The sequence below is a fragment of the Mycteria americana genome, chromosome 2 (genome assembly GCF_035582795.1).
Source record: "Mycteria americana isolate JAX WOST 10 ecotype Jacksonville Zoo and Gardens chromosome 2, USCA_MyAme_1.0, whole genome shotgun sequence".
NCBI lineage: Eukaryota > Metazoa > Chordata > Aves > Ciconiiformes > Ciconiidae > Mycteria > Mycteria americana.
This window is the reverse complement of record NC_134366.1, coordinates 46351491-46377281: the sequence shown is the minus strand read 5'-3', so window position 1 is coordinate 46377281 and position 25791 is coordinate 46351491. Positions and strand designations below refer to the sequence as shown.

Here is a 25791-nt window from a genome sequence, read left to right as displayed (position 1 = left end):
TAGAGTTGGTAAGAAAGTGATCTGTGTGGCATTTCTGTTACTATTTAAATGTCTAAAGCTTTTCCCACACAACTGTTTATTTTTGCAGATACTCTGTTTTGCATATAAGCAGTGTTGTTTATTTTCCCATGTTTTTAATAATTGTTTTCAACTTGCATGCAGTCAGTAATGGAAAGGATTTAAAAAATAAAAATCACTGCATTAAATCTTTCAGAGGAATTGCCTAGAGATAAGTAGGCAGACAATGTGCTGCGCAGAGAATACTACAGTAGAGGAATAGTTATTATCTGATGGAGCCAAATGTCTCCTTGATAAATGATTTCTAGCACGTCACAGGGGAGCTTGACGATACAGAATTTCTGTGGGTTCAGCACTAAAAGAATATTTTCCTTTTTCTCTGGAGTGTTTTGGATTTTTTCATACACATGGGTATATGTATCCTAATACCTACTATAAAAGAATTCAATATGTGTGAAGATCAATACCAAAAAAGGAAAATGCCATACGTTAAAATTTAAATTGCTCATGTGTGTATCAGATTGTAGCTGGGGAGGTCTGAAGAATCTTCCTCAGGTTTTATATTCCAAAAGAAGGGTAGGAAGATCTGAAGTATTTAAATTGTTACATAGAAAGACAGGATTGGTGACACTACTTATTTTCTTAGCCAGCTCCACATGGCCTGTATGACAAAGGGAGAGTGTCTGCTTGCCCTTTGAGATAATATGGCTGATGTCATTCATCCTTTGCTTCAGGGAGCTTGAAATTACTGTGTCTTGGGAGATGCCCCGGAGACAGCTGTGGATTGGGTAGTTTTGTAGATGGCTTAAAGCTGGTGTTTGCTTTAGGTTGTTGTGATATGCTGTGTTAGTTAACTGAAATCCTGTAGGACCAGTAATTCTAGAAAGAAGGATGTTCTTATTATCATAATACCCACCTGGGCTGGACAAACAGACTTAGGCCTGTTAGTCCTGGAGTCTGGATAACAAGAGCATTTCCACTGTAAATAAAACCATGTCAAAAGCAGTCATATGCTCTTCCATTTAGGTGTAGCTATTTAGTTTTCTTCCTTTGAAGTTTCTATTTATCTTTATTTTAGGATGGGAGGAAAAAAATCTTTAACAGAGTTTATTATTATAGTTAATAATTGGAAATCTCTCTCTCTCTCTTTCTTTCTAGTTTCGGAAACAAATTGAAGCCTTAAATAAAAAATGACATTCAGGTTTTGTAAGGTGATTTCTCTGCATGGGAAAGATTAATAGATCATCTAGTATTTTTATCAAAATATTGAATTACGGTAACTTTCTCTTTTAGCACAGAAAATAGCACCTCAATTTTTCATTATCATTTCTTGAATTAATTTTTAGCAGCTAATTTTAGCTTATTTACTGTGTGAAAGAATGTTCTTTCTTATTATGCCTGAAATACATTTCTTTGCAATCCCAGGGTATCTCATAGCTTTTCCTGCCTATCTTTCACATACTGTGGGAGTGACCCCGAGAATAGAGTCATTTCTACTTACCCATTTGTTTGGAATCTTGTCACATAACCCATACATCATGGTTGGCAGTGCGTTCACAACAGGAAGATCCAGGAGGTGCAATTCCAGCTGCGAAGGAGTAGTTAGCAGTTGCTGTGGCTGGGGTAGGTAGGGAAAACAATCACAGGATTTTAAGATCAGCCAGGAAGAGGAGGAAGCAGGCAGCAACAGAAGCTGTGAATTGGCTGTTTTGGAGCAAGCGGTAGAGAGCAGATGACCTACTGAGGAAAACATCAAGGATGATTTTCATTGCATTCAGTCTTCTGTGGGGGTGTCATTGGGTGGCAGGTTTCTTTGAGAGTAGTGTTATTCAGAAGAATTGTATTGGGTTTGCTTGGCAAGGTTTTGGTAGCAGAGGGGCCACAAGGGAGGCTTCTGTGAGAAGCTGCTAGAAGCTTGCCCCATGTCTGATAGAGCCAATGCCAGCTGGCTCCAAGATGGACCTGCAGCTGGCCAAGGCTGAGCCCATCAGTGATGGTGGTAGCACCTCTGTGATAATGTATTTAAGAATGGGGAAAAACTGCTGTGCAACAACAGCCAGAGGAGAGGAGTGAGAATATGTGAGAGAAACAACTCTGCAGACACTGAGGTCAGTGAAGAAGGAGGGGGAGGAGGTGCTCCAGGCACTGGAGCAGGGATTCCCCTGCAGCCTGTGGTGAAGACCATGGTGAGGCAGGCTGTCCCCCTGCAGCCCATGGAGGTCCACAGTAGAGCAGATATCCACCTGCAGCCGGTGAAGGACCCCACGCCAGAGCAGGTGGATGCACCCAAAGGAGGCTGTGACCCCATGGGAAGCCTGCACTGGAGCAGGCTCCTGGCAGGACCTGTGGAGAGAGAGGAGCCCACACTGGAGCAGGTTTGCTGGCAGGGCTTGTGACCCCATAGGGGACCCATGCTAGAGCAGTCTGTTCCTGACGGACTGCACCCTGTGGAGAGGACCTACTCCAGAGCAGTTCTTCATGAACTGTAGCCCATGGGAAGGACTCACGTTGGAGAAGTTCGTGGAGGACTGTCTCCTGTGGGAGGGACCCTACACTGGATGAGGGGAAGAGTGTGAGGAGTCCTCCCCGTGAGGAGGAAGGAGCGGCAGAGACAATGTGTGATGAACTGACCGCAACCCCCATTCCCTGTGCCCCTGCGCCACTTGGGGGAAGGAGGTGGAGAAATTGGGAGTGAAGTTGATCCTGGGAAGAAGGGAGGGGTGAGGGGAAGGTGTTTTTAAGATTTGGTTTTATTTCTCATCCTAATCTGATTTGACTGGTAATAAATTAAACTAATTTCCCCAGGTCGAGTCTGTTTTGCCTATGGTGGTGATTGGTGAGTGATTTCTCCCTGTCTTTATCTCTGCCCACGAGCCTTTCATTATGTTTTTCTGTCCCATGTCCAGTTGAGGAGAGGAGTGATAGAGCGGCTTTGGTGGGCACCTGGCATCCAGCCAGGGTCACCCCACTACAAGAATACAGACAATACCTGAGAATTGCTGGCAGGCTAAAAGGTCTGAATCTCCTTCAAGCTTCAGGAGCAGCTGTGAATAGAGAACACATAATGTGGTTTGCTTGTTCTCCTGCTGCAGGCTGCAGATGGAGAAAGGAGCAAACTATGCATAGGAGCTGGTCTCTTCCTAGCCCAAGGCTTCCTCTTACTGAACGTTTTGCAGTTAGGTAAATGCAGGCCTATTAATGTTAGATACATGCATGCATATAATTCCTTTTAATACATGTAATCCTGATAGTTCTTTCAGTTTTTCTATTTTATATCTAGCACAGAGTTTTATTTCTGAAGTTTGAGTGCATTCGTGGGAATATGCAGTTTCTTTTCCATATTATGAGAAGCTATTTATAGGTGAAGAGGGGGTGCCAAAGCTGAAAAAAGAGTGGAAAGAGAAGTGGGTTGAGACTTAGTGAGGAGACGGGGGCAAATAGTCTTTGCTGTTGTAAAAAGTAGAGAACTACTTACTTTGAGCTGTCTGTATTTCCAAATTGGGAGGATGGACAGCTGTAAGGTACTGAAATAACCCTGTGTAAGAGCAAAGTCATTCAAAATTAAGCAAGTTATTTAACTTTGGAAAATGAAAGTAACAATTTAACTTTCTCAAAATCAAAGCTTTTCATTCTGGTTTTGAAACCAGCTTAGAGTGATGATAAATCAAACACTCTGCCTCCCCTTCCCCTGAGATAGCAAAAAGCAGACCCACAAGTAAGATAGAGGATAATGCTATAGCTGCATGGCCTACTGCCTGTCCTGATAGGGGTTAATGTGTTTATTGAGTTTTGTCTAGCATGGCTTGGTGTTTTTGTATTAGCTCCTCTTTGATTTACTCTTTTTAGAACAACCACACTTCAACTCTTTTAAAATCTGTTGTCAGTGACTTTTAAAAAAAAAATATTGGCAAGCATGTAAAAAAAGTTCACTTATTTCAATAATATATGTTATTTCCTTCCCCTTTTGCTACAGAGTTCTATGACTCTCTAGAATAGGGGAGGTTCTTCCTTTTTGTTCTGTTCATTCAGCACCTCAAACAGAGTGGTTTTGATCAGTGCTTGAGCAGTAAATGTTCAGCAAGTTCTAATACTTTGAATCCTACACAGAAGTTGCTGTTCCTGGTCTCTTCTGCTGTGTCAGGTCTGTAGAACAGCTGCTGGTATCACAACTATAACATGAAGCTAGATAGCACAGAAAGGATGAATCAAAGAGGCTTCTTTAAAACTATCTTAGGTCAGCTAGAGAATAGAAAGACTCAGAGCAATACCTTGTTTTGGATAAAGGGAGAATAAACCATTGATGTTATTTAAATTTCTCCTAATCTAGGAAGAATATAGTTGATAAAAGCCTGTAAAGCTTTGGGCTAGGTGATAACTGCAAATAATCAGTTAATTTTCCAAATGTTTCCTAAGCTCTCTGGTCAGTTTATCTTATTCTCCTGTCTTAGCTGCAGAAGAATATAGTTGTCCTTTATTAAGGGGGAGGGGAAAATGGAAATGTTTGAAGTTTTCAAAGTTTTATTTTGGATTTTATTTCCTATGGAAGCAAATATTTGGAAATGTAAGCTGTTTCTCACCCCCCCCCCAAAAAAAAAAGGTAGGAAAACTAGTCAGAAATGAAAATAGAACATTTCTGTCTCTGTGAAGCATGAGAACATCAGGTTTTCAACTTCATGCTCTTATTCAGGATGGGAAAAGGAGGGAAGCAGTTTTCCATACAGTCATATTGTGCAGTGTTCCAGGGAGAAGCTTCCTTGAGCTCTTTTCCTGAGGGAGGAGTATTTGCATGGGTGTGTGTCTCGTGGTGCTCTTGTTTTTGTTTTAGCTTTGAAGCAACCCACTGTCTGTGCTGTGGGAGCTCAGTTACATGGTGTGTGAATTCTCAGAGCAGAGCACTGCTTGGGGTTCTAGCAGTTCCCTAAAGCTGCGTATTGTGGGGGTCTGTGTCACCTTTTGACTGATCTTGTTTTCTGTCAGAGGAAATGAAAATTGACTGTGGCTTCTACTGAAGCTTTGGCCTCTGTTTTAAATGTTGACTATTAAAATGTCATTATTGTAACCTTCAGCAAGGCATTTAGCTAAATTTCCTTACGAACCTTACAACAACAGCTTTTTGCTTAATTCTACTCTAACTTGTTTGCAAGGATGGTTATTTGCATCTTTTGAGTTGTTTCCTTTCTTGCTTTTCAGTGCATTCAACGTATACTTTTTTGATCAGTCTATTTACCACAGTGTAGGGAGGCTACAGGAAGCACACCATACTTTGAAAATAATAATAATGAGAATAAAAAAGTAATGAAGTTCATAATAATACCTTTTTACAGTATAGTAGCTTGGACAAATGGAGCTTGAATCTTTGTTGCTTACGAAGTCTTCAGATATTTTTTCTGAAAGCTTTGGATACCTCTGCTTATGGATACTTATAAGTTTTTGCAATAAGTTTTTTGCAAGGTAAGTGTAAGAAAAGAGGCTTGTCATGTGCATGTATAATTTCCTACAGGCTGTAAAAACAGAGAGAAGTTTTAAACATCTCTGTTTTCTTTTGGCTTTAGGAAGGATTTTGGAAGCTTGCCAATTTGTTTAAAGAACAGCCTGCTCAAATAACGTTGTTTTTATCTGCTATACGAGCACGCATTTCATCTTCATCTGGATGGTCCAAATCTAGAAACAGATTAACTTTCTCCCTGACAGCTGGTGTTCATATCTGATAGTAAATAAGTACTCTAAGTTGCATCCTATGCTAATGTCTGTAAACTGACAAGTTACCTTATTTTGTAAAAATAATTCCTTACTGATGCTTGAGAAATAAAAAATGTCCATTCTTAAACTGTCATTAGATATTTTATGTAGGAAAGAAGGAGGAGGGACAGTGTAGCTTCCTTGAGTGTCTCAGATCACATATAAAGGAAAGAAAATCTAAGCCTAAATTAATAATGGAGAAGGAAGTAGAATTTTCATACTTTTCCTTATGAAGACTTTCAGAAAGTATGAGTCACTATTAAACCTACTATGAACCTACTATTTTAAGAGACTATTTTCTCTAACATAGTCTTGACATTTTTACAGGCCTTTGGTAGTCTCAAGCCCTTCGTTTTTGTAGGTAAGTATATGGTATGTTTGGATCAGAACATTAACATCCATTTGTGGTAGTTCTTCACATTTAGTCACTATTTCAACCCATAAGAATTTAACAGCTACATAGTGATATTTCCTATGACAGCAGATGTTTTTGGACCTTTACAGATGATGAGCCAAGTTGAGGGACAACAGAAGAATCTTGTACAAGCCATTGAAGCTCTCCCAAGTTCTGGGCCGCTTTCTGCCTTGGATCAGGACTTGCTGCTTTTAAAAGCTACCTCTGCTGCCACCCTGAGCTGCCTTGGAGAATGCCTGACTCTGTTACAGCAAAGCATGCATCAAGTGGGCCAGCATCATAACAGGACACTGTCATCAGGTGAGCACAAGCTCTCTTGGGTGTTATTTTCTGTGCCTTGGGGTTTTTTATTATGATACTAAGCAGGCAAAATTAACCATTTTAACTAAGCAGGCAAAATTAACCAGAGAGGCAAGTTGGGGTGAGCAGCTTGTAAGCTTCTACAGCCTCAAGTATCATAATTTTTTTTCTTTGCCTAAAAAAAAAGATGCAAAATCTATTGACATCGGAATAGAGGAGGAAAAGAGGTTGTCCTAAGTCTTCTCAGGGAAGTCAGGTTCTGAAGACAAGATGACAAAAAAAAAAGGGTGGGGTGGGGTGGGTGGAGAACAGGTAGATAAACCTGTATTCTTAATGATAGTGCAGAACCTGCTTGGTTGCTTTGTTTTGCCTTTTTTCTTTTTTTTTTTAAGAGTGAAATCACAATACAGATTTGTTTGATAAAAGTACATGTAATATGACACAATGCTACCGTGAAAATCGTATTTCTAATTTTCTACATGGAAGGATGCTGCTAAGGCAGATTTATTCCAGTCTGTGGTTTTCTTTAAATCTGGAAAGAGTTCTCCATGCTGCTACTTAAAAAAAAAAACCTGTGGCAAATTTTTATGAGCCTAACATGTCAAACAGTGTGATTCTGCATAGAACTCTGCAGGCATGAACCTCTCAGTCCCCATGTAGCTCAGTTTTTTTCAGTTCACCCAGTTCTATGTCTCTGTCCATAGTGTCGGAAGTGGGACCTTTAGCTTTCTGAAGGGGTGGTCAGTGTTTTTCCATACACAAACTGCACTGCCTACTCTAACAGCAGGAGCAGCAGAACTCTGGGTGGATTTTTATGTTTTCTTCAGGTGCTTCAACAACATCTCCCCCAAACTGTCCTTACTTACAGTAGGTTTACTACAGGGCAGGATATGCCCTCAGGGCTGCTGAGACAGCTAAGTAGGAAGCCCTCTGAAGAATTCCCGTTGTGGGGAGAATAGAAATGTGAGAGAGTCAGCTGAGTAGACAACAAATGATGTAAAAAGGGTTCTTGGAAAAAACAGAGTAAAAACTTTGACATCTATACTATGGTATATCATGACTTTCCTGCATCTAGATTCTGATATATTTCATAAAGGAACATAAATAAACAAAAAATTTTCTTATTTTCTGTATTCTGGTTTTCTTGTAAAAAATGCAAAAAAACCTTGCACATATTTAAATAGGAATGATAGAGTGCATTTAATTGAATTCTTTCCTATAATTTCATTTCAAAAGAGAATGGTTTGGAACAAAGATGAAAAGCATACTTGAAAGAAAAGTCACCTTCTAGTTTCAAAGTCCCTGAAGGTTGTTTTTCATGTCCATATGATCTAAGTGAACTGTCAGAGAGAGATGACTTGAGTTGTACGTGTCCTTGAATCTGTGTCCAAATAATCTTCTGTTAAATCAGTGTCTGTATTTTGAGTTGATAATGATTTTTGAGGATCTGTGCACAAGAACAGAGAAAAGGAAGCATAACATTAGTAATTGCTGAAAGGGAATCCCATATTTTTTTAAAAAAGTGGAAAGCCACAACTATAAAGTACTTAATAAAATTTAATAAGTGTTTTTGTTTGTTCCTCCTCAGACTTTAAACTTGTACAAGAATCCTTTCAGGAATTAAAGTTCTGTAGCACTGGCTCACACCAGCATCTTTGGTGTAACTGTGAGAACCTGAATGCAAACAGTTAATTCTTCCGTGTGTACATGTGCTTATTCTTTGGTATGTAATTTAAAAAAAAAAAAAAAAAAAAAAGAAAAAGGAACTAAAAGCTGCTGAAATATTTAGTCTCCTCTCCCTGACTGAAAGTCTGTGAAATGTTTTTGGTTTTGGGTTTTTTTTCCGTTTTCTTTTCCCCAAGCCTTGTTATGCGATACAGTTGCCTGAAAGAACCTGGCCTACAAGTCTTGATTACTGTTTTTCCTACACACTTAATCTTGTCCAGGCTTACTTTGATAGACTTAACATTTCTGCTGAGTTGGTAGAGTTTCAGAGTCATCAAAGCTGCATAAACTCATACCTAATCAGACTAATGCCTTTAAGTAATCCTCTAGCAAACTCTAATTCTGAGAGATGATACATTTTATTTCGATTCTGTGTCCTCCAGGTGCATTTTTTAAATTTTATACCCAGAAGGTGCAACCAAAGGGTGACCTTTACTGCCACCTGTTGATACTGTCAGGTGAAAATGACTCTTGCTAGTTTAAAAGCTGTATGTTCCTGTGATAGGAAGTCTCAAATGCCTTTCCCATGAGATGTGATGGCCCTGTGCAATTTATTGCCAAATGTTTCCATCCCAGTGCTGTCTCCTTATCTGCTGCATAGTGTCCAAGATACTAGTGGGCATTGTGGGGCAGGATCCACAGAATTTTGTAGAGAGAGACAAGATAGGAATTTGATAATTTATTTTGTTGCTTCTAGCCTATGGTTCATGAAAGCAGTCCAGTCCAGCAAAGCAGCACAGTCCTGCTCATGTGGAGTGTGAGAAATGATCAGTGGCTTAGCTTTGGTGGTTTGAACTTACCCTTGAGTTTACCTTCCTTCAGCATCAAAAGCTCTCACTATTATGCCATAAACAGAGAACTGCCTGAAAAGTAGATGATATATCTACTTTCTCTGCTTTCTCTGTACCTTTGCTCTGCTTGTGTCCTTGAAGTCTTTATGGCCAGTTACGCAAGGATTGCTGACTTCTCTGTCCACCATAGGCCTTGCAATCTTACTGCTTCTAAAGCAAGGACTTAAAGTAGCTGAGAGTTTCTGACCTAGTACTTACAGAATGCACTCATGAAGCTTATAATTAAATAGTAGCTATTTTAAACATTTACAGACCTTTATTGTTTTGAACAGAAAAAAAATCTCCTTTCTTTTGATGTAAATATTTTTACTGCTTTGTTTTCCAGTAATACCAGTAGAAAGAAAGCAGCTTGGCAGTCACTTTACTGGAAACTTACCCAGAATCTAGGATTGTGTATATCTTGACTTTAAATATTTTTATGGCATCCTTTGTCATGGAATAGTTTAAGGATTACATGATTTTTCCTCTTCATTTTCATGTTTCTCATGAGTTGTCAGTCTTAGACCTCAAGCCTACAAGCAGACATGAAGATTAAACTGAAATCTTCAATCTTGTCTTGAAGGGTAGTCAATACATGTTTTATTTCCACTATAAATCTTCAAGGAAGGGTTTTTGTGATTGTCTTTTTTTGTTAGTGCTTGATTTTGGAAGTGCATCAACAATAACAGTGAAGGAAAACCCTGTCTGTGTTTGTACTTTTGAGTCAAAATAATGTCAAATTAATTTCTAGCTGTTGTTATTAAAGGTATGTGCATTGATGACTGGATAAATTCTTTGGTTTTTTTTTTTCTTTCATTGAAAAATATGCTGGAGAAGGATATTATTAGCTGAAAGTGTTGGTTACATATAGTGTGAGTTGAGAATCAGGGATTGCATCTATGCAAGCTTCTTTGGGTTTGGGAATTTTGCTCTTTTTTGTAGGAGGGAGAAAAATGTCAAAGATTTTCTTATTGGCCAATGTCACCACTTAGGTAAATGTAAAGTGTTTGCTAAGCAGCATTAAGTGCCTTGTGACAAGCTTGAGTTCATTTAGCATTCAGACAGGAAAGAGGTGCCTTTTAAAATAAAAATACGGAGAAGAAACTTTTGTCTTCACTTCAAATTTTAAAACTTTTAGTGTTATTTTTCCGCCTGTGTAGCCTTTGGCAGAAGAGTATCTCTAGAGCCTATTGACTGCTATGGTTAACATCCTTCCCTCCCAAACGGTGAACAGAGCAAACCTGAATGTTTGTTTTAAAGTAGCTTTACCAGCTTATGTTGTGTTTTAAGTCTGTTTTTTTATTTTAGTGTTTTGGCAGACAGAATCCTGTCTTGTAGTAGCAGCCTGCACAGATAAATCCGTTCTTTTAGTCTGCATTTCACATTAGCCATTCATTTACTGAATAAAGCATCTCCCTGATAGGAATTCCCTCCTATATTTTTCTGTTTCTCACTTGCCCAGTTTTCCAGTGTAAAATAGAATGTTTCTTTTTTCTGAGAATTTTTTAAAAACAAAACCCAAACCCTTCCTCACTATGGATTTTCTGAAGTTTATTTGAATGTGCAAATGCTGCTTATTTTGGCTCCCGTGGCAGCAAGTGGATTGAAGATGATTCTGGAGTTGGGGGGAGGGGGGATGTCTTTGAACTTTATTTTAGCAGATTCTCTGTTGCCTCCTTTTTGGAGAAAATAAATGGACAGAAAAGACAAAATGTAGATGCTTTCAATTTGGTAACAAATGACAAATGATTCTCCTGCAGCTGAGATGGTAGGAGGAGAGAAAAATGAGCAGAGCAGTCCTCTTTCTTGCTTAAACTCCCCCCTGTCCTACCCCTAATGCTTGTGGGCCGGGAAGGGTGAGGAAAGAAGACAGAGGAGAACATATTCTTTGTTACTGTTGTAATTTACTAAATTTGGCATGGTCAGTCAGGTCTCTCTTAAATGCATCATCGCTAGACTTGCTTCTGTCAAGAATAACCAAAACAATTTGCTGTTCTATCTAAATGCTAATACATTATTCCTTGTATGTTCTTCTTTCTTTGGAAGATAATGTTATTTTTTAGTCCCCGCACAGCATTAGCAAATACAACATTGTCCTTCTAATCTGAAAAGCAGATGTGCAGCTGCCATTTGCTGTTGCTGGGTCAACCTGCTGTGGGATTCAGCACAGAGACAAAGCTGTCGTATCCATCCCTGGCAGGAGAAGGAGTCCAGATCTAATCTTGGTCTCTCCTTGAGGCCTACTGTTGCATTGTTAAGGGGATATTTGTTAGAGTATAGTTACAGTATATTGTAAGAGTTTTATCAGTAGATGTTAGGTTACAGTAGTGCTAGGAAAAAATGTAAGTTTGTTGTGGTTTTTTTTTTATTATTTTTTTTATTTAGTCTATAAACCAAGACCAGAGGACTTAAGGATAGAAAGATTTTTGTTATAGAATTGAGGCAAGTGTTAAGCATATTTCATGCATCAATTATCATGCAAAAACGTAGTTTGAAGATACATAAGGTAGCTAGAAAATCAGGACCAACAAAAGAAAATTATCAAAATTGCCTAACTGAAAAATCTCCTGTAAACCTTCTCTTTTGGGGGGGAATTTCCCTCCCTTCTGCTGTGTGCACTTGTGAAAGGGAAACACGCTTCTCCTGAGGGCATTTGTGTGGGATACAGCCTATTGTGATATCTGAAATAGATGGAGTTTTGTGAACTATAGCATTGCTATAGGGAAAGGAGAGTAGATTGTGTCTGGATGCTGTACTTTTCTTATGTAGAAACATTCTCCTGTGCCTTGGTGGATTTGTCTGCTGTGCGTTCATCACAGTGGAAATTGGTGTTGAAGGGAAGCGGGGAAGAAGCTCACTTTTGGGTATTTTCTATAAGAACTCTCATTGTGTACATATGCACTGAACTTCCAGAGGAATCAAACATGGGTTTTCACTTCTGGAACCGCAGAACCAACACCGTGCAGGTAGAAGAGATCTGGCTGATTTTACTAGTTGTGTATCTGGTACATCCTTTCTAGTTTTTGCATAGTTTACTGCAGAAACAGACATTTTGTTTTAATTAGGGTAAGATATTTTGTTTTAATTAGGGTAGTGCTTTGCATAGTCTTAAAGCAAATAGTAAAGTAGCTGTGTAGCTCTGAATGCTTTTTTTATAATTTGTGACTGCTTTTCTGGAGAATTTATTTAGAATTATGAAATGTATCAAAATAAGAAATGAACTTACCTTTCTGTCAGCTGTCTTTGGCTATGACTGAGAGCAGAGCAAAAATCTGGCTTAAAAACAAAACAGTGACAGCGGTTTCTTCCTATTCTTATCCAACTCTGAAGATAAACTTTCTTTCTCATAATATGTTGAGTTTTTATATCTTTTTTTCTTCTCAAAGTCTTTCAAAGAACAGGAATTGAACTAGTGATAGAAAATGTTGAGTGCCATAAAGTGGCAAAGATGGCAACTCCATTAGAGTGGATCAGGTTATTTACAGATGGCAGCTTAGTCTGTGGAGAGTAAATTCCAATAAAATAATTTGAATTTGATATGGACAGAACAACTACCTGTAGTATTTTGTGGTAAGATTAATTTCTACTAGTGCAGATAAGAACGTTTTGGATGTACAACTGGTAATGTGAGTGAGGTAGGAGCCATGTTGTGTCCTTTCACTTTCTATATAGAGGTTGTATTCTGATCTTAGTTGATTTTAAGATTATTTGTGATGAGTTCTCTCTTACTTTGCTTTTGCCTGAAAAGTAGGCTACTGTATTAGGTATATGTCAACTCCCTTGGGATGATACGAGAATGCTGACATCTCAGAGTAAGATTTGTAGATTAAAGATCATCAAAGGTTCCCTGATGGCACTTTGAAACTGGGCATGGAATTTTTTCAACTTGTTCAGAGAGCTGACTTCTTATTTTTTTAGATTTCTGTGGCGTATGACTAATATCTTTTACTGTATATGTCTCTTCTGCAAAGTAGTCAAGTTCCAGGCAGACAGAATTTAACAAAACAATTTTTCTCATATGCAGAGGTGTTGAGGAAACAGATGTTCTTTATCCTTTGAACGTTAACTCTTGGCGTTGGTGAGGTCATAATGTGTTGTTAAGATCTGTTTAAAAATGGATTAAGCTGACAAGATTTGTTGTTTTGTGAGGGTAGCATTGCCCTTGGGACAGGTGGAAAAACATGCTTGCATAGTTGTAACAGTTTCTGTTTCTGTAAGAGAGTTTCTAAAATGTGTGGAGAAAGATGAAGTAGATAGTCTTCTTACAGTGTGTTTGTACTGAAGAGGAAAACTAGTATAGTGTTTTTAAAAATATGTAAATGATGGTGAAGTAAATGTTCACACTTAAAAATTTCCCCTGAAGCGAGGTATTTATTCAAGTGGGAGCTTTTTCTTGTACTTATTTACAGAAATCAGATTTTTAAAAAAATATATTAAAAAAATAATTGTTTACAGTGAAGGCCAAATAGATTGTGTGTGCAGAGAGAAAATGGATAGCCCAAGGAAATGATTGGATGACTTATTTTCAAAGATAGGCATAAAGAGAAATAAGTTCAATTTTTTTTTTTCAGTCTCTCTGTAATAAGAAGATAGCAGCAATAATCCAATATTCAGCTGTTTGACAGGGAGAAACTGAAAAAATTGAAAAAATTGTGGTGGGAGTCTGTTAGAGACCACCCAACCAGGATGATGAAGCAGAGAACTATTCTATAAGCAGCTGGGAGAAATCTCACAATCGCGAGCCCTTGTTCTTGTGGGGAACTTCAACCTACCATATGTCTGCTGGAAATACAATTCAGCAGAGAGGAAACAGTCTAGGAGGTTCCTGGAGCGTGTGGCAGATAACTTCCTGACACAGCTGGTGAGTGAGCCAACTAGGGAAGGTGCCCCGCTGGACCTCTTGTTCATGAACAGAGAAGGACTTGGGAGTGATGTGATGGTTGGAGGCCGTCTTGGGCATAGTGATAATGAAATGATAGATTTTTTGATTGTTGGAGAAGTAAGGAGGGGGGTCAGCAGAACTGCCACCTTAGACTTCCAGAGGGCAGACTTTGGCCTGTTTAAGAGACTGGTCGACAGAGTCCCCTGGGAGGCAGCCCTAAAGGGCAAAGGAGTCCAGGAAGGCTGGACGTTCTTCAAGGAGGAAGTCCTAAAGGCATAAGAGCAGACTGTCCCCAGGTGCCGAAAGACGAGCTGGCGGGGAAGATGACCGGCCTGGCTGAACAGAGAGCTTTGGCTAGAACTCAGGAAAAAGAGGAGACTCTACGACCTCTGGAAGAAGAGGCAGGCAAGTCAGGAGGACTACAGAGGTGTAGCGAGGTTGTACAGGTAGAAAATTAGAAGGACCAAAGCTGAGCTAGGGCTCAATCTGGCTAGTGCTGTAAAAGACAATAAAAAATACTTCTTCAAATACATTAGCAGCAAAAGGAGAGCTAAGGAGAATCTCCAGCCTCTATTAGGTGGGGGAGGGAACATAGTGACCAAGGATGAGGAAAAGGCTGAGGTACTTAATGCCTTCTTTGCCTCAGTCTTTAATAGTAAGACCAATTTCCGGTTATCCAGCCCCTGGAGTCGGAAGACAGGGATGGGGACCAGACTGGAGCCCCCATAATCCAGGGAGAAATGGTTAGTGCCCTGCTGCACCACTTAGACATTCACAAGTCTATGGGGCCTGATGAGATCCACCTGAGAGTACTGAAGGAACTGGCACAAGTGCTCACCAAGCTGCTTTCCAGCATTTACCAGCATAACTGGGGAGGTCCCAATTGACTGGAGATTAGCGAATGTGATGCCCATCTTCAAGAAGGGCCGGAAGGAGTATCTGGGGAACTACAGGCCTGTCAGCCTGACCTCAGTACCAGGAAAGCTGATGGAGTAGATCATCTTGAGTGCCATCATATGGCATGTAGAGGATAACCAAGGGATCAAGCCCAGCCAGCATGGGTTTAGGAAAGGCAGGTCCTGCTTGACCAACCTGATCTCCTTCTAAGAAAAGGTGACTTGCCTAGTAGATGAGGGGAAGGCTGTGGATGTTGTCTATCTAGACTTCAGTAAAGCCTTTGACACGGTTTCCCACAGCATTCTCCTGGAGAAACTGGCTGCTCATGGCTTGGACAGGTGTACTCTTCGCTGGGGAAAGAACTGGCTGGATGGCCGGGCCCATAAGAGTGGTGGTGAATGGAGTTTACTCCAGTTGGCGGCCGGTCACAAGCGGTGTCCCTGAGGGCTCTGTGTTGGGGCCAGTTCTATTTAATATCTTTATCAGTGATCTGGATGAAGGGATCGAGTGCACTCTTAGTAAGTTTGCAGATGACACCAAGTTGTGTGGGAGTGTTGATCTGCTTGAGGGTAGGCAGGCTCTGCAGAGGGACCTGGACAGGCTGGATTGATGGGCTGAGGTCAATTGTATGAGGTTTAACAAGGCCAAGTGCAAGGTCCTGCACTTGGGCCACAGCAACCCCATGCAACGCTACAGGCTTGGGGAAGAGTGGCTGGAAAGCTGCCAGGCAGAAAAGGACTTGGGGGTGTTGGTTGACAGCCAGCTGAACATGAGCCAGCAGTGTGCCCAGGTGGCCAAGGCGGCCAACAGCATCCTGGCGGCCAACATTCCTGTATCAGGAATAATGTGGCCAGCAGCAGTAGGGAAGTGATTGTGCCCCTGTACTCGGCACTGGTGAGGCTGCACCTCGAATGCTGTGTTCAGTTTTGGGCCCCTCACTACAAGAGAGACATTGAGGTGCTGGAGCGTGTCCAGAGAAGGGCAACGAAGCTGGTGAAGGGTCTGGAGCAGAAGTCTTATGAGGAGCGGCTGAGGGAACTGGGGTTGTCTAGCCTGGAGAAAAGGAGGCTGAGGGGAGACCTTATTGCTCTCTACAACTCCCTTGAAAGGAGGTTGTAGCGAGGTGGGTGTTGGTCTCTTCTCCCAGGTAACAAGTGATAGGACAAGAGGAAATGGCCTCAAGTTGCGCCAGGGGAGATTTAGACTGGATATTAGGAAATTTTACTTCTCTGAAAGGGTTATCAAGCATTGGAACGGCTGCCCAGGGAAGTGGTTGAGTCGCCATCCCTGGAGGTATTTAAAAGCTGTTTGGATGAGGTGCTTAGGGGCATGGTATAGTGGTGGTCTTGGTAGTGTTAGGTTTACGGTTGGACTTGATGATCTTAAAGGTCTTTTCCAACCTATACGATTCTGTGATTCTGTGAAATTTGTTACTGCAAAGTAATGAAAAGCGAGAGGCATAGACACGCTCCATAAAACTCTTTGTGGCTATTCAAAAGTGAAACAAGTTTATTTTAACTTCTTGCTTTTCTTTCTCTTTGAAATCTGTACTAATTAACATCAAAAAGAGTAAAAATTTTTAAATGGTTTACAGACATACGAATTCCCTCCAAGGAACCAACATTTTTATTTGAAATTTTCGAATTTAGTTTTATTTTTCATGCTGATGGTATGCTTTCTACCTCCCATGCAGCAAGAGTCCATTGTGGATCTGCCAAAACAATCTTCAGATTATCTTCTGAATCAGAGCTTGTTTTGAGGGATCTGGGGTTATCCTTTGTTCCTAGCAGCAAATTGCTCAAGACCTGAGGAGCAAGCAAAAAGATACTATAACTGCAGTCACTGTGCTGTTCACTCCTTGCCATGTATACCAACATAGTGTGTTGATTTAACTCCATCTTTGGGATGGGGGGCAGATGTTAGCTTCCTGATGTGTAAGACCAATGTGTAGAGCCAATCCAAGAAAATGACCATTTGTTTGATACTTGCACTTTCTCTCACATGATTCACATAACTTGACTGGGACTTATAACATCTACTGGCATCGTCCTCAAAGTCATTGAAATGCAAAAAGCTTTGCAGGATGTGGCCTGCTAGCAGAGCCACAGAGATGTTCTTCCTTTGGCAATGGGAAATTTGAGTCATTGTGTGAAATACTCATTTAAAAAAAAAAAAAAAGCTGGATTTTTTTTTTCCCCTATTGGTTACTCAGATCTTTGAAAATCGTTCTATACTTAACTATTTGCTTCTGCTTTCTTCAGCAAAAGATGGTGCCACAAAATCACACTAAGGAAGGAGACCTGAAGTTTTGTCATGTCATCATAACTTTGTGCCACTTTAGATGAGAGGAATGTTCTATAATCATTTTATCTTTAGAATTTGGTAAGAGGTCAGCTATAGGATTTGTGGCCCATTTTTTAATAATATGTGTTAATATAATAGTACACAGCATTACCTCACCAGATCAAACCATTTACTTTAATTAGGAGGCAACCTCTGGTGACCCCTGGTGATATTGAGAGGAGAAATTGCATGTTTTTTAATGTACTTTGTGTTGATTTGGGTCATCTTAAAAAGTTGTCAGTGATGAGAGGAGGAGATCCTTCCTGTGGCACTAATTGTATTTTCATATAGAAATTATGGTAATGACCGAAGAGCTGCGTTTTTCTTATCTCTATCTCTCTGCGTTTTATAGCAGTGTGGAATTAATAGCTGAAATTTAAGCCTTATGCTGAGGGCTACTGATCTGAATTTTGATACTATGTTTTAGAGCAGTAAGGGAGGAACAGCTGTGCAGTTGCCTTAGCTGATGGTTCTTTCTGTCTTGGCATCCTTAAATACTGGCCCATCCTGGAAATCAGGTGCCCCCAGAAATAAGGGTTTTTTGGATGTCTACTTCTGTTTAATTCATATTTAATGTGTATCATTCTAATGAGACCTCTTCTAAACTGTGGTCTTGGGACCAGTAAAATGTATTAGCACTTAGTCTAGAAAGAGCTTTTAATAGTACAGACAGAAATAAAATACAGCTGTTAAGCTTAAAACTCTGATTTCAGGCAGAAGAAATACAGAGTTTACTTGGATAACTTAATAACTATGAAAATAGTGGATAGAGAATACTTGCTTAATTACCAAGGTGTGCCAGATTGTACGATCTTTATGTATAATTCTATCTGGTGGTAGGAGTAACATTTTAAAATCTTCCTTCGTTGACTTTTTAAAAAAAATATTTATCACAGATAAATTGGCATAGAAGATGATAGAGTATTTTTGTTACTAAAGTAAAACTGTGCATAGAAGCAGAGAAGACATAGCAGTTCGTTTATATTAATAGAATGATGAGATGAATGGAAGAAATCTGTAGTCTGTCTCTTGTAAGTTGAAGCCTATTTTCTGCTTCAGAAGGTATCCTGGGATGGCCTGGGCCCAAGTCGCACTCCACGGAGCAACTGAAAAACGGTGCCCTCAGCTCCTTATCATCTGCTAGTGCTAACATTACATGGGCAATAGTACCATCTGCAGCCCAGGATGGACAGGCACTACAACCAAATACAGAGGTAAGCATGCTAGGTCTCTATAGGCCATTTCTGTTGTATTTGAGACTTGACATTGGTTAGATGCAAACCATGTGTGATGGTGGATGCTTTTATTAATTACTTATTGTACTTTTTTCTTTATAATATCCTCTTGGTTGAAATTAGTTGTGAAAATGCTAAGTTTCATGCAAAAGTGCACTCTTAAAAACTAGAAAAATACATTGACAATATTGCTGTGTGCTTTTGCTTCTCTGAGGTACTTTGGACAGCGGACTATGACGAGTGTACAGTCTTTTCTAGTCGTAAAAGCAATTAACAGACTGTCAGTACACATTTCTATCTTCTGGTGACAGAAAAAGCTGTTTATTTTTTATGTTGGTTTGATATAGACAGGAGACACTAGGACTACAACATTTGCTTGCTACTTGTTCCTCCGTGCTGCTGTTTGCTCTTGGGTGTCTCTTGAGTATAGCTGACTATTCTTTGAGTTGAAAAACTATATTGTTTTCTGACCCCTTTTCCTGTTAAGTGGTTATGGGCAGAACTTGTCCACATCATCCTGCACCCACCTGTTGATTTGTGCTTTTGTGGCATTTACTTGGTAAAGGGCAGTTCTGAAGCATCGACTCTTTGAGGAGGCTCACAGCTGCGTATCAGGCATCTCATGCACTGAAAGTCTCCCACCATGCCAAACTTCTCCAGCTTCTACTGGCTGCTTCGGTTACCAGTGCTGCCCACCAGGAAAACACTTCACTCTGAGACCCCACAGATTGTAGGGCACCTGGAGCACGTGAGACCTGGAGAACTGGGAAGAAGTTTTTGAGGAGCTGAAGAAACCCTTTTCTACTAGTGAATGCTCTTTGGCAATTGGAATGGCTTAAATTAAATTATATAGCCTTTAACAAAATGTGTAATGGCTGGGGACATCAATAAAGCTGTTTGTTTTTTCCAGTTCTTTCGTAGTATCTTGAATTGAATATAGTTCAAAAAATCCAAGGATAAACCAGATTTTTTTTTTTTTTTTAATATTACATGTTACTTTGGTCCTCTTCCAGATCTGTTCTTAGAAAGTAATTTCAATTTCTGTTACTCCTAGTGTCCATCAATCACAATGTTTAAATTACCTGTAATTGCTTTTTATTAGGAAGTTGTGTAATTTCTTTTTCAGATAAGCCAACTGCAGTTCTTATAGTGTGTTTTTAAGACAAGAAGCTATTTAAGAATATTGTTTTGGGAGTTACTGCTTTACTCACTGATACACTGCAATTTGTTTCATTAGTTCTTTTTGGATGTTTTTATTCTTCACCACCTGGTAAAGCTAAATGGGATGTGGAAGCATGTGCTTTGCAGCAAGAACATAAAGAGCAGCAGCTGATTTAACTCATCTTGGGGTATCATTTTGTGGTTGAGTTGAGCCATTTATGACTTGTTTTAAATGACAGGTTTTTTTAAAGTCCAACCTCCTCCCCTTCGCTTGCTGATGAGAGATACTGAGTTGTGCATGTGGCTTGAGGTACTGCTTTGCTTGTGGAACTCATGATTTATTGAGAAGGGAGTAGCCTTGAAGAGATGGATATAAACAAGGGAGCATAGCACTGTTTGTAGTACAGAATCCTCCGTGCTTTGTGGGCAATCTTCTTGAAATCAGGAGCCTGCATTTGGACACCCTGGGGCGCCAGCCCTTAAAAAAGAAGAAAAAATGGGGGGGAGAAGGGAAAGGAATAAGTAAGATTTTTTAAGTTATAAAAAGCTCAGCTGAAGATGGTGTTTTTGGCAGAAGCAGTAAGTGGAAGTTCATGGATTGGTGGAGCAACAAGAAGCAGCTGGACTCATGCATGTAATTTTTGTTATGGTAGTACAGTTTATTAAGCAGAAATTTGATTTTTGCCCCGAGAAAGTGGCCTGAATCAGGATTCATTCCTGGAAGCTCTTTCCAAACCTGCATCTTCCCTTCCACTGAGTCCTTGTGTGCTTCATGTTGTCTAAGATTGATACTGTTGGCTTGCAATTTGAAGTGCTCTTTTAAATGTAGCTGATATATTTTTCAGTTTTGATCATTTTGATCAAGATCTCAGTGACTTATTGGAAGGCTGAAGCACAAAACCTGAATTGTGGAAGAGGTGAACAGTTGCATCTAACATAAGTTGGAGCTTTTGTGTTTTCATATTCATCTTCAGATCAAGCAAGTTGTCATGCCCTGTTACAGAGGCTACACCTCTTGTCTGCTATGGTCAGATCCTTTTCTGGGAGAGGAGGTGAAGTTTTCCTAGAGTGTTGCAGGTTCTGCCCAGCTGTCGAAGCTGAGCGAAGTGTCAAACAGGAAGCTGGAGCTTCTTCTTGTTGTGACTAGAGAAAGGAGCGTGAGAGAACAGGCTTTGAAGAAGAGATGAATCTTTTGAGCAACGTTACTGTTACCCTGCTAAGGATGCTGCCTGAGCCAGGTAGTCACCCAGGAGATGATGTCTGACACCCCCCAAAGTTATCAAAGGTGTTTGACTTAACACACTGTAACAATTCTGTGCACAGGATTTAAGCATATTTTAAAATATATTCTGGCCTGTTGTGTGTCCAAGGCAGGAGCCTAGGTTGGGCACTGGGTAGCCAGTTCATTTTCAAAGGTATAAAAGCACTGACTGTGCTAATTACTTAGTATGTGTAATTATATATAAAAGCAACTGCAAATCATCACACTCCACGTGTTTCATAGTCCAGATACATTGTTCTTAATAACTGTGGTGGCATCACCAGAGAATGAGAAAATGTATCTAGGTGTCATTGACAAATTTTTGACATTGAAGACCCTGATTTCTTTTTTTATTTATCTGGTAACTTCTTTTAGATGTAGAAGAAAAGAGGAATCCACAAGTGTAATTCAAATGAAGCTTATTTCTCTTAATGATTTTCTTTTAAAAAAACCAAACTAGGCACTGGATGATCCTCATTTCTGTAGAAGTTGGTAGTATATTAATGGGGCTCAGCTTTCAAAATATACCTGCCAAAAGAAGTGAGCCTTGCTTTTACAGAAGTTAAGAGAAGAGAGTGGTGGTTCCTCTATCAGTGCTATCAAAATTAATTCCAATTTCTTCTTTGAGTGGGCCTAGATTTTTATTTTAAAAAATCTGTACTTTTTATGATATAGCCTCTGTGTCTTAGTCAGAAGCTATACCCCAAAGGAATGGGAGAGAGTTTTTTGGCTAACGCTCAGCATAATACAGTAGATGTACCAACCAAACAAATTGTGAATTGACCTGTAGTCTGAAATAGAAAAAGCCATTAAATTACTACCCTTGAGGAACAACCGACTCAGCTGCTTATATTATAGAATGTTATTTATAAGGAAAAGATAATTTTAGATATGTGGATCAGCAGTGATTTTAAAAAGAAAACAGATGTTTGTTATGTTGGGGGGGGGGGGGGGGGGGGGGCGGTGACTGCTGAGGAATCTTTCCCATACAGCAGGCTGCCAGTGGCAGCAGTTTCCGGGCAACATGACCAAGTGGCTGAATGTGTTTAGTGATAGCAGTGTTAATTCTCAGCACAGCATGTAGACACTTTGCAGCAGTGCATTAAGGAACATCATTAATGAACCAATAACTTGTTCTCTGCTGTGGTTTTTTTATATGTTTGTGAAGAAGCATGGATCTTTATAATTCTCCTCTGGAATAACAAGGCTCATCTGATGCAATTTGCTTTGAATACTTAAGTATTCTTGAAGGATATAGTAAGTTATGGACCTGAGTTTTGATGTCATAGATAACTAAAGTGAAACCTTTCTTTTTTGTCTGTTGCACTGTCAGGATTTCAGGAATGCAGAGTTTCTCCCTGGTGAAATAATGTAGCAGCTAAAGATTCTTCTCTTTAGATAATGTGTTGGTGTTTACTTGCTTTTGCTATTTAGGGTGTTTCTTGCTTCCAAATGCAGGGGTATCATTGGAGATATTGCTTAAACTAGTTCAGAAAATACAAGATTTTGTGGCAGAGATTCTTTTCATGTGTATTCCTTGCCTATTTTAGCATGTCCTTTCTTGATGTTGCTGTTTCATCTTCCCAGATGAGTTTTCTTATAGGGCTGTGATATAGGACAACGCGAAGTTAAAGCCTGTTATCGTCACTGAAAGAAGTAACCCCCCACAGTGAAATGCTGGATCAAGCACCTTTGTCTCTTATTTTTCATACTTTTTTTTTTTTTTTTCGCCTCCAAGTTTTAGTTAGTTTCCTTTTTTGGATTTTTTTTGGTCTGTCCACCTGAAACATCAGGTTTGGAAGCAGGGATGAGGGCTGAGCTGAACAGAACTATTCTCTGTCTGATGTGAGTTGATGTAAAATACTTTTGTGCATCCTCTAGTGAACCAATTTGGACTTTTTGGCGTAAGCTATGTTATAATTTCAAGGTATTATTTAGGGTTTTTCCCTTAAAGGAGAACAGGATGAATCTGGTATGGAATAGGCCAGAGTACGCTTTTCAGAGCTGTGACATGAACTTGGTCTGTGTCCAGTCTGCAGTAAAAGGGACCCTGCTTCCTTCATTTAAGGGTTTATAATTTTGAAATGCCTTTCAAGAAATACTGAAATTTATTAGCTTTAAAATATTGAGTCTCATAGTAAATTCAGTTGTAATAGACCTGGTGCCTAAGTAGAATAAAGGTGTGAATCACTTCCATGTGTGAGCTACTGTTCCAGTTCAACCAATTGTCATTTTGGGTGTCAGAATTCCCCTTCTGAGCTGACAAAATGTAACTGCAGGCCAAATGCTTCCCCCTGCAGCCAAATACAAATGGGAAACAGGCTGTCCTTATATGGGACCCGAGAGGGAAGGAATAATTTTATTTTCATCTAACAGTTTAGTTAAGAATTATTACAAAAATCATGCTGTAGCAACATCTGCGATTTAGCTCTCTTCATGTGACTTTTATGCCATAAAATGCCATGCCAGCTGATTCTTTCCATCCTGTGGATCTGGTGTCTATGCAGTCTCTCTGCTTTCCTGTCCCTAACTTTCCCCTGCTTGTGTGCATGAGAAACTGTACACATGCTCCATATTGAAGTGTCTTTTTAATAGGATTGAAGTTTTAGCTCTGTAGGATTGAGGCTTTAGCTCTGATTATCTAACTGCTAAACCAGGTTTTAATTGTGATAGTGATTGCAAGGGCAGTCAAGTCCAGGTTATTAAAGATATTTTGGTCTCCGAGATGATCTGAACCTTGATGTTTTCAACTGTAAGAAGGAACTGTGCTATTTACAGGAGGTACTGAATTGTTTAGTTCTTAATTTTAAAAGATTATGTGGTTTTGTCCAATCTCTTCAGTTGATTGTCACTTTCAAGCTGAAGTTGTTTTCTATCTGTAGGTTAGTATACACCCTAATATGATGATACCTCATCCTTTACAGAGGGTGTAATAGTCTTTAGAGCTATTACAGAATGCATCAGAGATGCTAACAAATAATTTTACAAGTGCTCCTGCAATTTTAGAAACTAAGCTAGATACAAGAAATTATTTTTAATTCAATATTACCTTTTCTTTATGTATCTGTGTCTCAGCAGACTTGCCCAGACTGTGGATTGTTTCCTAGTGTAAATTGTTCCTAGTGTTTCCTAGTTCCTTTTTGTACTTGACGTAAATCTGTGTAATTGATGTTGGGAGATAAGCTTAGCCATGAACATACAGTGCTAGCCACAAGTGCAGTAATGGAAAGAGAACAGATCAGGGTGGGAAAGTAACAGTTGCAGTATTACAGAGAGTTCTTTTTCACTGTTTAGTACAGACATTACAGGATTTCTGAATGTGCTCTGCTTTTTGCCTTCTGCATGATTAAGTACTTTTTGGGCTGAAGAGCACAGTAAATGGCCTGTAATGACCTGGATAGATAAATTAATCTCTAGGCAAAGATGGTACCAGTTAATCCATTCACTAGCAGACCATCTAAAAAATGAAATCTGAGATAATCAGTTGAAGGTATATTTAAGGATAATCAAGGGAAGGTATACTTAAGGATTAAATGTACCATTACACTAAAAGTAGAATTAAATGACCCTAAACCTGCTACAAGAGCACTGACAATTACTAAGATCATCTAGCTAATTTTGATTTTATTTTTTTGCTAGCTTTCTGGAATAGTTACTGTGTCAGCAAACAATCTCTAGTAAAACTGTTTATGCAAATAATTAATAAAAATGTAGCTCCAGCCAAAGCCATTGCATTTTGTTGAGTCACTTCCACCTCCAAAATGCATGTATTCCAGCTGCTATCTATATAATATATTTGAGAGTAATAGTCTACTTAAAATAAAAATATGACGCTTTAATACAAAATTTGCATCTAATTTGAATAAACATGAGGCTCTGATTCATGTGACATTCTGCAATTACTAGTGAAATTCAGTGCAAACTAATCCTTGGAATATAAAGAACTCAGGTTCCCTTGCAGTAAGGCTTAAAAATTGAGTTAAAATGGATCAGTTGCTTACTCTGTTCATTATAAAACCTGTGCCCTCTGCAAAACGAACTCTGAAGCCAATGTTAATTTTATTTCAGGATTGTGCACTAATTGATTTGTTGTGTGCCAGTTGATTTGCTTTGTGCTGTCAGTTTTATTTCTTAGTATGTTTATATATGTGGGTTTGGTAATACTGCCCATTAGTAAGCTTACCCATCGTCAATAACTTAGCTAGACTTTAGTAAGTTGGGCTGAACTCTTCTACAATGAATATTTGTCTTGGGTTGGAATTGCTTTATCTTGCTTAGTGAAGCATCATCCAAACTGGCTTCAGCTGCTCCATCTGGTCTTGCTAGATAGAAAAAAATAGGGTTTTCTGCTTGTGGTGATGAATTCTAGTGATTCTTTATTTGAAAAGCCCTGAATATGGAAACAGCTGGGATGAAAGTATTTAATTATAAAACTTTGTCTCAGAGGAGGAGTTGGAAGGAGAAGATGAAAGAGGTGGGACTCTTCTACATTATACTGTAGAGAGACTGCACAGTTGTCTTCAGTCTGAGATGGACCAAGCGATTCATGAGGCTGAGAACAAATCTTAAAGCTTTTCAATTAGAGTGTTCCACCGGCCTCAAGAAGTTAGCTGTGTAAAAGATGACAATCTTCTAGGCTCAATTTGTTTCACATATATATTGAATGGTCTCCTGGTATGATTTATAATTATTTATTTTTCTTTTGAAAGATGTGAGCCTGTCTTTTCTTTTCTTTTTTTTTTTTTAATTTTAATTTTATTTTATTTTATTTTGTGTGTGTGTGTGTGTGTGTGTCAGCAATGAGAATGTGTATAGTGGATGGGACAAGAAATTCCAGGAAGAATCAGGATGGTTTAATAAGTGTGTTGCCTTGAGGAAAGATTGTTGATACTGCTTGTATTAACATGTCTTTACCATTTCTCTCCTCTTATAAATATGCTGGGATATGATATTGCATATAAGAAATAGCACTGCAAGAACCGGAT

At 39.3% G+C, this 25791-nt stretch overlaps 1 protein-coding gene across 1 annotated transcript in view; it reads left to right on the top strand.

The window, feature by feature from the left end:
* OSBPL10 (oxysterol binding protein like 10) overlaps positions 1-25791 on the top strand; it is a 126146-nt gene that overhangs the window by 64977 nt on the left and 35378 nt on the right. The window contains exons 5-6 of the mRNA XM_075493204.1: positions 6262-6472; positions 18209-18363. Of these exons, the coding sequence (XP_075349319.1) occupies positions 6262-6472; positions 18209-18363 (366 nt within the window). The remainder of the gene's footprint in view (positions 1-6261; positions 6473-18208; positions 18364-25791) is intronic.